This window comes from Polypterus senegalus, chromosome 9 (assembly GCF_016835505.1).
Source record: "Polypterus senegalus isolate Bchr_013 chromosome 9, ASM1683550v1, whole genome shotgun sequence".
Taxonomy (NCBI): Eukaryota; Metazoa; Chordata; class Cladistia; order Polypteriformes; family Polypteridae; genus Polypterus; species Polypterus senegalus.
Genome location: NC_053162.1, coordinates 130,297,895 through 130,311,003, shown reverse-complemented (window position 1 = coordinate 130,311,003; position 13,109 = coordinate 130,297,895). Strand labels below are relative to the sequence as shown.

The 13,109-nt window shown below is 34.4% G+C and overlaps 1 protein-coding gene across 1 annotated transcript in view; it reads left to right on the top strand.

Annotated features, from left to right (window-relative positions):
• Positions 1–13,109, top strand: part of LOC120535787 (neurogenic locus notch homolog protein 1-like) — a 45,899-nt gene that overhangs the window by 19,257 nt on the left and 13,533 nt on the right. The window contains exons 5-17 of the mRNA XM_039763855.1: positions 2,273–2,395; positions 2,492–2,725; positions 2,873–3,028; positions 3,163–3,348; positions 3,903–4,016; positions 6,101–6,214; positions 6,327–6,560; positions 6,661–6,771; positions 8,996–9,188; positions 9,581–9,726; positions 10,330–10,443; positions 11,977–12,096; positions 12,669–12,821. Of these exons, the coding sequence (XP_039619789.1) occupies positions 2,273–2,395; positions 2,492–2,725; positions 2,873–3,028; positions 3,163–3,348; positions 3,903–4,016; positions 6,101–6,214; positions 6,327–6,560; positions 6,661–6,771; positions 8,996–9,188; positions 9,581–9,726; positions 10,330–10,443; positions 11,977–12,096; positions 12,669–12,821 (1,998 nt within the window). The remainder of the gene's footprint in view (positions 1–2,272; positions 2,396–2,491; positions 2,726–2,872; positions 3,029–3,162; positions 3,349–3,902; positions 4,017–6,100; positions 6,215–6,326; positions 6,561–6,660; positions 6,772–8,995; positions 9,189–9,580; positions 9,727–10,329; positions 10,444–11,976; positions 12,097–12,668; positions 12,822–13,109) is intronic.

The window sequence follows — 13,109 nt, the reverse complement described above, 5'->3', positions numbered from 1 at the left end:
GAGGTCTTGAATATTTCCTGTTTGGCCAGAGCAGATTACGTTTGTGAATTGCTAGAAAAGGAAATTGTCAGCAAGCTTATCTACAGGAAACATATGAAGACATGTAGCAAACTGACAGGCAGGGATATTACTGTGTACTACATTGGAAAAGCATTCATTCCATAGCAAGAATGGAAAAAAAAAAACTTGGTTACTGGCCATTCTTTACAGGCAGCATGGTTAAATGATGGGCATTATAGCTTCAATACACAGCTTTGATAGAGGCCATTTCACATCTTGCTAATGATTCTTCCTGGGGATCTCTTGCCTATTCTCCTAGTATTCATGTGTGTTTCTTTTAAAAGTGTAAAGGCTACTAAATTATAGTAACTATAAGTTCACAAGACTAAAAGTTTCCTTATCATCCTACTACATTAATGTACATTTTGGATTATGAAGTTATGTAGCAATGTATGTAGAAGTCTGTGAATTTACATTTGCAGATTCCATTCCATAATCCAGTTGTTCAGTTCTGAGTCACCAAGCTGTTGTGTGCACTGTGCAATGGACTAATTTTATGGTACAAATTACTACTTTATGCTTTTTGTTTCTGATATGAGCTTAGGGCTTCTTCCACTCCTCATGGTATGCAGTGTTTTTTTTTTTTAAAAAGATTAATGGTCAAATTAATTATGATCTGCTGTGTTCCACAAACTCAAGATCCAGGTTCATGTCAAGATATAGGCTTTAGGGCTTCAGAGAGGCCAAGCAAACAGGGTAAGCCTTACCCCAAAATAGAGTAGACTTTCAAAAATTAGTAAAAGCTTAAATATTAAAAATCTCAGAAAGGAGGAGGGAACACGTGTAACCGATCAATAATAATAATGCATTTTATTTATATATCACCTTTCCCATATTAATAACAATGATACATTGTATTTAAAGAGCCAAAGAAAGTAAACGAGCTCAGAATTCCAGATGTCTATCCTTAAACAAACCCATGTCCTTAAACAAGCCCATGTCCTTAAACAAGCCCATGTCCTTAAACAAGAAGGTAAGGAAAAAAGGAAGCAATTGCAGAATCAAAAATCCAGAAACCCACAAGAGATACATACAGCAGAAGTTATTAACTAATGTTGCAGTACTATTACTGTGTAAACCAACAGCATAAGTAAGACAGGGAGCAATCTCACAGTTGTAGCATCAAACCTATGCCCAAAGGCTCAACACACAAAGGGCAAGGAATATAACAAATACAAACTAAAAAGATAAAAAATACATTTGTAAATATAAGTGCACAAATGCTTATTAAAACAGTAAAATACAAAAGAATACACAAAAGGACAAAATAGTCCAGTTATATCAAGATCAAACCATTTTTTATCTGCCTGTTGTATTTATCTTATCTTGTGTTTTGCCAATACCTTGTTAAAAGTCATTTCAAATTTTGATTGCATAAACATTGTATTCTTAAAATGTAGCTCACAGCAGAGTTTATAAAGAAAAGGACATTGCTCTTAGCTGCGGTGGGTTGGCACCCTGCCCTGGATTGGTTCCTGCCTTGTGCCCTGTGTTGGCTGGGATTGGCTCCGGCAGACCCCCGTGACCCTGTATTCGGATTCAGCGGGTTAGAAAATGGATGGATGGATGGCATTGCTCTTAGTTTACATTGTGTCTGATTCTTATCTTCTTGTGAATAATGCTTCACGCGTAGTGCCTCATAGTTTGGTCAGTCAGTAATTAACTGAATTGTTTTTGGGTTAAACATTAAACCATTTATATTATGCCAGGGTTTCAAAATATATCTTTCAGGATGCATCTCTGAGAGTTATATAAGAGGGTTGTTCAGAACGTTTTTGCATTTTTTTTAACTCTATTTATTAAGAATTTCAAAAACAGATTACATCACTTTTCCTCATAGTTACCTTCGTTTGCGATGCAATTTTCCCAGCATCATACCAACTTTTTAATGCTGAATTACTACTCCTTATGCCTTCACCGTTTTCATCGAAAATATAAAAGTGCGGAAACTTTTTGAACGTCCCTCATTATCTGTCATACTAATATTTCTTTTACAGATTAGACATTCTAACAAAATATGAATTTAAAAGGAGGAGAATAATGTCAAGTAATTCAGGCTGATCAATTATTTCTTAGTGCAAAACATTTTTTTTTTTCATATATTGTGGTTGAGGCAATTGTATTCAGTGAACACAGAAATGCGATAACTAGATGAAAATTCACTTAGTAATTCATATGTAAAGTAATGGTTTTGATTTTTGTGCCTCACTAGGATTTATAGGTCAGAACTGTGAAACTAATGTAGATGACTGTCCAGATAACAAGTGCCAGAATGGAGGAACCTGTGTGGATGGAATTCACACCTACAACTGCCAGTGCCCACCAGAATGGACAGGTACATACTCTCTCTCTGCAGCTTTGTAGTTGCAAAACTAATAGAGCCACATGTCAAGTGAACTATAATGAAATTTGGTTCTTTTTGTAACTGTAGGCCAGTACTGCACTGAGGATGTTGATGAATGCCAGCTAATGCCAAATGCGTGCCAGAATGGAGGTACTTGCCATAATACTCATGGTGGCTATAACTGCGTCTGTGTAAATGGCTGGACAGGAGATGACTGCAGTGAAAATATTGATGATTGTGCTAATGCTGCTTGCCACAATGGAGCCACTTGCCATGACCGTGTTGCCTCTTTCTTTTGCCAGTGTCCACATGGACGCACCGGTGAGTAACACTCTTTAAAACATTTATTGACTTGTATTAGGTGGAAATCTTAACAACTGATAGTTATCACATATTTATGAAGTGCTTACTGCTAGAGGAAAAATGTTAGTATCTCTTAGTTTGTTGACTCTTTTCAAATTTTCTCAGGCTTGCTGTGCCACCTGAATGACGCATGCATTAGCAATCCATGCCGAATGGGCTCCAATTGTGATACTAATCCAGTTAACGGCAAGGCAATTTGCACATGTCCACCTGGCTATACTGGCTCAGCCTGCAATGTAGATGTTGATGAATGTGCTCTAGGTAATCATTTTTCACATCCTAAATTATTAAGGGTTTTGTTGTTTGTTTTTTTTTTTTTTTTTTTTTTTACATAGAATTTAGATTTTAGCTGAAAAACTACCACAGTATGCTACAATTTGAATTTTGCATTTTAGGTGCCAATCCATGTGAGCATTCAGGAAAATGTATCAACACCAAGGGTTCCTTTCAGTGCCAGTGTCTTCCAGGTTATACTGGTCCCCGCTGTGAGCTGGATGTTAATGAGTGTATGTCAAATCCCTGCATGAATGATGCTACCTGCTTGGATCAGATTGGTGGATTCCAATGTATTTGCATGTCAGGTGAGGTTCCAAATACAGACATGAAATCACTGAAAAAGATGAGAAACCACCTTCTAAACTAGGGTCACCACATTTTACATTAAATTAGTATACTTATTTTTATCTATGTGTAGAGAAAATCTATGCACAGTTCCAAAACACTAATGAAGAGATAAAGTACATTTAATATTATATTGTAACAAAGTCTTTCTTAAAAATATCATAGAAAAAGGCGCAGTGTGAAATTCAGGCACAGGTTGTATGGTATGTTATCTGAGAGATTTGAGTGGTAGCATTAGTAGCATTTTCACACATAAAGAAAAGGTCTGGAGTAGCCTGTGGAGATGGGGCAAAAAACGTGACAAATGTAAACTAGCAGAGTTGTTTTTAATTTTTAAAAAAAATCTAAGAACTATAACTGTAAAGTTTATTTCTTGGCATTTAAAATATTAAAATCTGCTGTTAAGTTCTTTGGCATAGACCAGCGAGAAGATTCTGTGAGGTTGTTTCTTAGTCTTTTTGAATGTGTGTGACTAGATAGTTGCATTCAGTAACTTTTATGCTCTGATCTACAGGTTATGCAGGAATGTTTTGTGAAAACAATGTAGATGAGTGTGCCAGCAGCCCATGTTTGAACAATGGAAACTGTATCGACAAGATCAACGCACATCACTGCGAGTGCCCCACAGGTAAGAGAGGAGAGTCGATGGAGACTCTGTTAGAAGGGCCTTTGAACTGGAAATGGATACAAAAATTAATCCTTGCCTGTAGGCAGGCTTAGCAGGCAGGGCACGAAAATGCAGGAAAATCCAATGAGAGAGGCTTAAGTAATAGTTTAATATAAGCCCTAAAATCGAGGAAGTGTGGAGCTTTAAAGTTTTACACTTTTCAACTTTTAAAGATGATGAATCTTCAAAAAATAAAAAGACTAAAAAAGAGCAAATAATGGAGAAAAAAGTGGGCACAAGATCTCAATTTCTGTAAATAAATTAGACAAAAGCAGATTTAAAAATTGTTTTGCCAATCAAGATTTGATAACAATATAAGATTTGCATTTATTTGTTTGTCTGGTTGGTTGTTTTGTTTTTAGAATGTTCTCATCATTTTTTGTTGGAGTGTTAGAGTCCTGTTTGCCCTGTTTCTTTTTGTTATGGACAAAACGTTCATCTTAAAGTCTGCTTTTCTCTCTCCCCTTTCCAAAAGCTTTTGTTTCCAAAACTTTCAAATTGGACGGTTCTGATTGAGGCATCTGTTAGGCATGTCTACTTTGTTCATGGTGGTGCAGTGAATAAAGCTGCCACCTCTTAAATCAAGTAACCTAGGTTTAAGTCACATCCCAGGACATTGTTTCTGTGGAGTTAGCACAGTCCCTGTCTGCTTTGATTTCACTCTGTTAATCCACTTTTCTACCCACATCCCAAAAGATTGTCAATTGTATATTAATTGGTGGTTACAAGCTGGCCCAGATTGAGTGCATGTGTGAATGGGCTCTGTGATGGTTGGATGTCCAGGATTGTTTTAATGAATTGTGCCCAGTGCTGCCAGAATAGGCTGTGGTCCAATGACTGCTATGTTATGTTGGTTCATTATTTGTTACTGTAACATTCAACCATAACATTATAGTTATAGTTGTTATGAACTCATTATTGACCTTGAATAAATAAGTATCTGTAAATAATAATGAGTTGCTGAACACCTCCTAAATATTAAAGTCAAGGTGTTTCATAGTGCATCTGTTTAGGTCTAGTTTTTCTAAATTGGCTGTGGGTGATTGCTTTCTGTAGGTGTACCCATCCAATTGAAATTTAGACTTTACACCAGTTCTGTCAAATAGCTTTGATCATTTAATGAAATACATGTTTTAAATACCTTGTCTAAAAAAAGACCTTGACACAAATTTTATAACAGTTTATCTAGTGATAAATTAATGGTAGGTAAGAGTGAATTAGATGTTTCAGTTGGTTATTTCCAATTATATGTTTAATGCAGAGAAGTAAACATTTGTCCAATACCTGGAAGTTTCTGAAATTATTGCAAAAAAAATAATGATTAAGTCATGTAAATTTTACAGTTTATTGGTAGTATTTTGAAAAACATATATTATACAATTAAAGAATTCTATTGCAGTAAGTTTAACATATTTTAGCACTTTATTTAAGAGAGGTTACAGTTAAAGCATTTTTGTGAAAATCTTTACTCCATAAAATATTAAAACAACCAAGTTCTGTATATTTGAAATATACCTTTTTAAACTGCAGTTTGAACTTTTCAGATTTGCTGGTCATAGGAAAATTATGGTGAGCAATAATATATATTGACTTGTAATAACTTGAAAAGCTTGGGCAGGGACACTGTACCTCTCACTGTCTTGTTTTTTCATCCACATAAATTCATGTATAATATTTTCAGTATTTTTTAATCATGTGTGCTATTGGATGGTGCAGTGCTTAAATTTTCTTATTTATTCAGTGTGTTAGGCTTGAATCCCAAACTTGGTCTTCATTGATATGAAGTTTGAGTGTTTTCTTTCCATATTCCCCAACATTTGTGCATTGCGTGAATTAGCAACTATAAACTGGATCCATGTGAGTGTATGAATGAATGGGCCTTGCAGTGAATTAGTGCTTTTCCCAAGCTGGTTCCTGCCTTTCGCACCAATGCAGTTTGCATGGGCTTTCATCCTCTGTACTACTGAAATTGATTATGTAGGTTATTTTATTTGTTATTATTGTCATAGTTTGCATTTTTACTTAATCTATTTCCATTCTTTTAGGCTTCACAGGAACGTTGTGCCAGGTGGATATAGATGAATGTGCTAGTACTCCTTGCAAAAATGGTGCCAAATGCATTGATGGTTCTAATAAGTATACTTGCCAGTGCACTGAGGGTATGTATTGGTGTGTTCCAAGAGCAGTAGTGACCTTTTGCTTTCCTTGAACTTTTCAAAGAAGTTGTGAGTGCTTCTTAAAGTAATTGTTTCCATTAAATTTCCATTGAAGGTTTTACAGGCCCCCACTGTGAAATTGACATTGATGAGTGCCAGCCAGATCCTTGCCATTATGGAACATGTAAGGATGGCGTGGCAACCTTCACTTGCCTCTGCAAACCTGGTTATGGGGGTCGCCGGTGTGAAACTGAAATTAATGAGTGTCAAAGCCATCCTTGTCAGAATGGAGGAACCTGTCAGGACAGAGTCAATGCCTACTATTGTATATGTCCTAAGGGTACAGCAGGTAAGTTTATATTCTTATTTACAGATGTACGCAGTGAATGTCAGTGTTTCATGTAGTTTGGCTCCCTCCTTTACAATGGTTTTATTTGCTTTTTTAATAGGACCTAACTGTGAAATAAATCTGGATGATTGTGAGAGCAATCCCTGTGATTATGGAAAGTGTATAGACAAAATTAATGGCTATGAATGTGCCTGTGAGCTGGGTTATACAGGTATGCCTTTCTGTGTTTTATACCTTGTCGACAGGTGGCTTCCATAGACTGTTTCCAGCATTTCTGTCTCAAGTTACCTATTTAAGACTATTGAACAGTGGTACTTGGTCTTGCTAACAGCATAGCTGGCAGCTGATCTGCCTTTTTTTCCAGAAGATTGGGTAACACGTATATTAAAGATGCTAGGAAATGTATCTCTGCAAAGTTACATGGTGGTTATGTCAGATTTTTTCCTTTATTTCCTAGTGTTATTTTTTTCCCCCAAGTACTATAACTAGCACAGATTTTAGTTTATGGCTATTTAAAAATATTACTCAAACAAACCTTATACAGAAACTACAGTAAATACAATAAATTTTCTGCTGTAGAATAAAAATACACTTTGTATCTGAATATGTGTCTCGTTATGATTTGTGAATATTATTAAATAAACAGTTAACTGATAGTTATTTGTTTTAGGGCATTTTTTAAATTAAGTACATTACCTCTGTGTGGTACAGTGGTTGTAATTTTGCACCTTCATGAATTTTATAGTGCATGATTACCTTAGACATTTCCCAAAGTGAAAGCGTGCTCAGATCATCTTTTATAAGGGACAATACCTTTTCTGAATTTACTTCTGTTATATAGTATATACCAGAAGTCAAGCTTCAATATGATGGCCTTGTATTTAGCTTATCTAATACTAAATTAAAAAATTCTAGAGTGAGTCTATTAAAAATGTTATGCAATATGGAAATAAGAAAATATGAACATGAATATAACACTAAAATGTTGAAAATATGAAATATACATTTAACAATCTCTTCTTCTAGACAAATACTCCTGTGTATCAAAACATTGTATACAAAAAATAATTCTCAGAGAACGCCCATACCCTGTGCTTACTGTAATAGTCAATTGCTAATGGCTCTATACACCTTGATGAGAAATTAAGAGAACTTATTGGACCACCTAATTTCCATTTTTAACTATTTTAATTAAAAGAAGAGAAAGTTAAATGTAAAAACATCTTTCAATGCCTGTAAAACCTTTACCAAAGCTTCAATAAATTTTACTTACAGCTGCCTACCTGACTTGTACACTTCTTATGCTTTTTCAAATATACCCTTTCAAAGAATGTCAATTATATTTAATTTATTTCAGCTTCATACATACTTTTGCACAACAGACTGCATGTAGCATGCTTGATAAATTAAATGAGTCAGCATTTAGTTGCTAAATTCAAGGGTATTGCAAATCATTGTGGTAGTAATGAAAGCACCAGATCCAATTAAAAGCACAAAAAATGTTTTATGTTCACAGATTACATTCCTATAGAAGAATAAGAAGATGATCTAGTAGGTAGCACGGAAAGCAATAATGTGAAAAAGCAAGAGACATTTAGTCATGTTACCCTATATTAACAGCCACACCTTGTTAGCCACAGAATGGTATCTCAAAACAATATTTGCAAAAAACAAACAAACATTTAAATCATGAAAAAGGCAGGAAACCTTTTTATTTATTGTGACTTTTTAAAAGAAATTATTTTGAGCAGGCCTTTACAATTGCACATCATCGTGCACTGTCTATCTACCTGTAAAAAGCTAAGTAATGCAGCTTTGACCATTCTGCGTATGTAGAATGGTGAAAGAAACCTTTCTTTTCTGTTGATACATGCTGCTGGGTAGAGTTACAGCCTGGGGTCCAGTCTCCTCTTATTTCTTTACTGAATAAAATCTGCAAGCACTGAAAAGAGATCACAAAAAAAGAATTTGTAATTTGAGGAACAACTAGTTCATTACCATTTTTAATCAACAATAAAAAGGAGGCTGAAGGCAGGGAGCAGAATAACAATTGTTGCTTAGTCATGTGTAAAACGAGCCATGAATGTTCCTGCTTCTGTTAACTCCAGAGAGTCTGGCTAGCCTGTAGTGTAGCTGTTTAGTTCAGAGACTTGCGATTCTTTTTTTTTATTGTAAACATTGTCCCGCTTTTCCATGGTAGTGTGTGCTGGCTGCCAGACATTGGCACACAAGTATTTAAATATCAAACATGTTGCCTCTCTTCATTTAAAAAATATGATTTGAATTTGTAATATTTTTTTCTTAGCTTATATTTAAAGACTTACTCTTGTTTGCATTTTTAATTAGTTTGTGATTTATGATTGTGATATTATCGTTTGCTTTTGAAATCAAATAGTTTTGTTTACTAATTTATTCAATTTTATTTGTATCCACAGGGTCTATGTGTAACTTTAATATAAATGAGTGTGCTTCCAATCCCTGCCACAATGGTGGTACTTGCAAAGATGGCATCAATGGCTTCACCTGTGTGTGCCCAGAAGGGTATCATGACCCTACTTGTCTTTCAGAAGTGAATGAATGCAACAGTAACCCCTGCATTCATGGCAGTTGCCAGGATGGAGTCAATGGGTATGAAGCATTTCTTCTACAACTCAAACAAAATTATTATACATTTCATTTTTTCCATTATTCATTAATGTTTAGTTTTTTTTGTGAACCAATTATGGTGATCTCCAGAGTTCCTATTTTCCATTTTCTAATAACGTAAAAGTAAATTTATATAAGAGTAAAGGATTAGTCCATTGTTAAGTGCTTTTAATGTTCATAGAGCTGTGCACTTGTTGATGATGATCGTTTTAACTTTATAGGTCTCAGTGAATCCATCCTACCAATCTTAGGTTGCAAATTCTATATAGATTAAAATATTATTCTTTTAATGCTATGCATATAGTTTTGTAAATATAGTTTACTTTTTATTTTACAAGACTAAGGTTATTTTTTTATCCTCTTTGCTTTGGCAGTTACAAATGTGTTTGTGATCCAGGCTGGAGTGGCACTAACTGTGACATTAATAACAATGAATGTGATTCAAACCCTTGCATGAATGGAGGGACCTGCAAAGACATGACAAGTGGATACATTTGTGCCTGTAGAGCAGGCTTCAGTGGTAAGAGTTATTGTGCTGGGTTGAGATAATTATGTTGTTTAAGCAGAATTTGTTCTTTCTCACAATGAAAAATGATTATCAAGATAAGGCAGTGAAGCTTTGAAGGGATTGTGGAAAAGTTGCAAAAAAGACACGAGAAACTATGTATTATATTGAGAATAGATAATAAATTTCTTTTTATATAAAAAACATTTACAATTGAAAACCTTTCATAATGTGTACCAAACATGGTGCTTCTCAGAGCAAGATAAATGTCACAGTTTTGGATGTAAAATGTGAGTTGCTAAAAGCAGCAATTTTGTAATCCATTTTAGATGTTCATTGTTGGTAATTTGCCCTGTACTCATTGCTCGGTTTATTTCTGAAGCAAGTTCCTACTGGCCTTTTAGGGTTGACGCAGAAAAGGTTGTACTTGAAAATGTCTAGTTATGCATATAGGAAACCTTGAAAGGCTTACGCTTTTTTTCAACCCTGCTAAATAGTAGACATGCTGAAATTACAATATATGTCACAAAAGAAATGAGATATAAGGAAAACTAAAAGTGATTAATGTCAGTGCAACTATCAGTTATAAGCTAAAACAAGTGTTTCACTTCTTTCCAGGTCCCAATTGCCAGACAAACATTAATGAATGTGCTTCAAATCCTTGTCTTAACAAAGGCAATTGCATTGATGATGTAGCTGGATATAAATGCAACTGCATGCTTCCATATACTGGTAAGAAGTCTTTTTGAAATATGTATGTCATTTATATGTCATATAATGTATATAACATATTTTAAATTCAGTCTGTTATCTCTTCTTCTTTATCAATATTTTTCTCCTCATATGTTTAAGTTTATAAAGGCACATATAAATGCCTAACTTATATTTTTAAAGTAACCTTATCTTTCTGAGAATATGGACACAGTTACAGTTTCTGGAATACATTTTTTCCTAATGTTATAAACATTTTTAGGAAAATAAGGGTCAACTTATGGAACCATTTGCCTTTTGGTTTTGTACCAGGCTCATCTGTGGCCCTCCATCATTCCTACTTTTCGTTTGGATGTTCAGTCATAATAGCAATTGGAAACGTGTTGAATTAAGTATTTTAATTTGTAAAAAATAATAATAATATAAGACTAATTGGAACACTGTTCTATATGTAGATTACTTGTATCCACAAGCTCCAGTTTTCCTCTATATTGTGGTGGATGCACTTTTTTACTAGCTTTAGGTCTAATTTCAACAGGTATCCCATCAGGATGTTTTACAATTTATCATTATGTCAAAGGCTCTGACTACTCTGGATCCTTGGCTTTGTACATGGGATAGTAATTATATATAGATGTAATTAACAAGACTGGAGGTTCATATTTGTTTTGATATGCATTGAAATGTCATTTATCACTATAAAAGTATACCTGATCGCCTATAGCCTTTACATTTTGTGGTGGTATAATATCAATAACAAAGCATGTTTAAACACATTACAGAGCTTTCCTCAGGCACAAATTACCACTACCCTGTCCCCTCCATGTAGACAATATGATTATGCTGACCAAACACCGTACTTCAGAATTTGGCACCATCATATTACAAATACAATTTCTTTCTTTTACAAAAAAAAAAAATAGCAGGTGGCAGTTGCCTACTAATTTTTCAAAGAATAGAAAAAATGGGCAGATGTTTAAAAATCTCTTAAGCAGGTTTTATTGGTCCTTTACAATGCTGAACAATGCAAGTAAATATTTTTATGCCATATTTTTCTGCTCTGAAACTGCTTTTTTTTTTTAGAAAACAAACTACAATGCATTGTTTCACTTTGTTTTAAGTCTGCAGTTTTTGTTTCCTATTGGGCTCGTCTTTATTGGAAAAAAGCAGAGGTCTAGCACTGGATGTGAAGGGTGGGAACTGCTACTCAACCAGTTTCCTGCCCCCCTTTTCAACATCCTGTGGCAGTAGAATCTAGCAGACAATGGAAGGAAGCAGGGCAGCTTTTCCTGCCTGTTTTCATTATTGTGGAAACCGTAGAAAATGGCTCTGTAGAGGTGAAAAAGAAAGCACTATGTTGTTGTTTAGAGATGTAGTACTTCATGGCTATTTGTCTAAAGATTTAAGTTTAATTTATGAAAAACATTTTTGTCTATTTAGGTGGCGATAGCCTACCCTAGACTATTTTTTCTAAGCATTGACAGATTTTCCTTTATATGTTTCTTACTCTTTAAAACTGTTCCTTTCTGAATTAACTGTACCTCTTATTTACAGGAGACAACTGTGAACTAGTGCTTGCTCCATGTGTTTCAAACCCCTGCAAGAACGATGGAAAATGTAGGGAGTCTGAGGATTATGAGAGTTTCTCATGTGATTGTCCAGAAGGATGGCAAGGTAATTTGCTCTTTAGACTTTAGTAACTTTTACATTTCTATGATAAAACTGCAATATATTACTAAGCATATGAATTAATCTTTGTGAATTAGTAAGTACTCGCACTTTACTATACCTAGACAGAAGTATTAATTGGAAATTTTTTTTTTGTCACGTTAATTGGAGAAAGTGGTATTTCTACATTAGGAATAGTATTCAGTGTGCACTTTCAACATCGTTTAAAGACTAGACTGAAATAAATCAATATATTCTATTAAAATATATATGATGTAAATATTTGACATGTACACAATTGTTTTAAAATATAAAAAATATGCCATATTTAAATTTATACCCAGCCTAGGTTATGTTAACTTCTTTTTACTTAAAGATTCAGTGAAAAGTATATTTTGACCAAAAGTGCATAATTTTTGTGAACATCTATACAAAAAGACACTGTTATTTTCTATTGTAGGGCAGTGTATTTCAGTTTGCAACAAAACTACACAAAGCAGAATGGAAATATTTAAACCACGGTCTGTAGTGCTGTACAAATGTGTATTCATATTTTTTTCTTAACATTTTATTTTTAGGGCAGACTTGTGAAATCGACATCAATGAATGTGTTGAAAATCCCTGCCAAAACTCAGCCTCCTGCCAGAACACCATTGGCAGCTACAAGTGTAACTGTAAGACAGGCTACTCTGGCCGCAACTGTGAAACGGATATTGATGACTGCCAGCCAAGTAAGCAAAACCACAAGAACAGCTGTTCAGGCCTAGCTTTGGGTACCCAAGTGGCAGATCACAGAATTTTAACTCCTTTAGTAGAGTTGTGAATAACATGGGGGAGGTAGAAAGCAAAAAAATTAACATTTAGGTTTCTGATATGTATGGCAGTGATCATTTGTTTTTAAACTCACTTGTACAGTCCCCTGTAAATATAATAGATTTATTTATATTATTAGTTCATTTTGAATTGACTGTCTATAGTAACTTACTAATTTATGTCATTTCATAATCTCTTGTTACTCA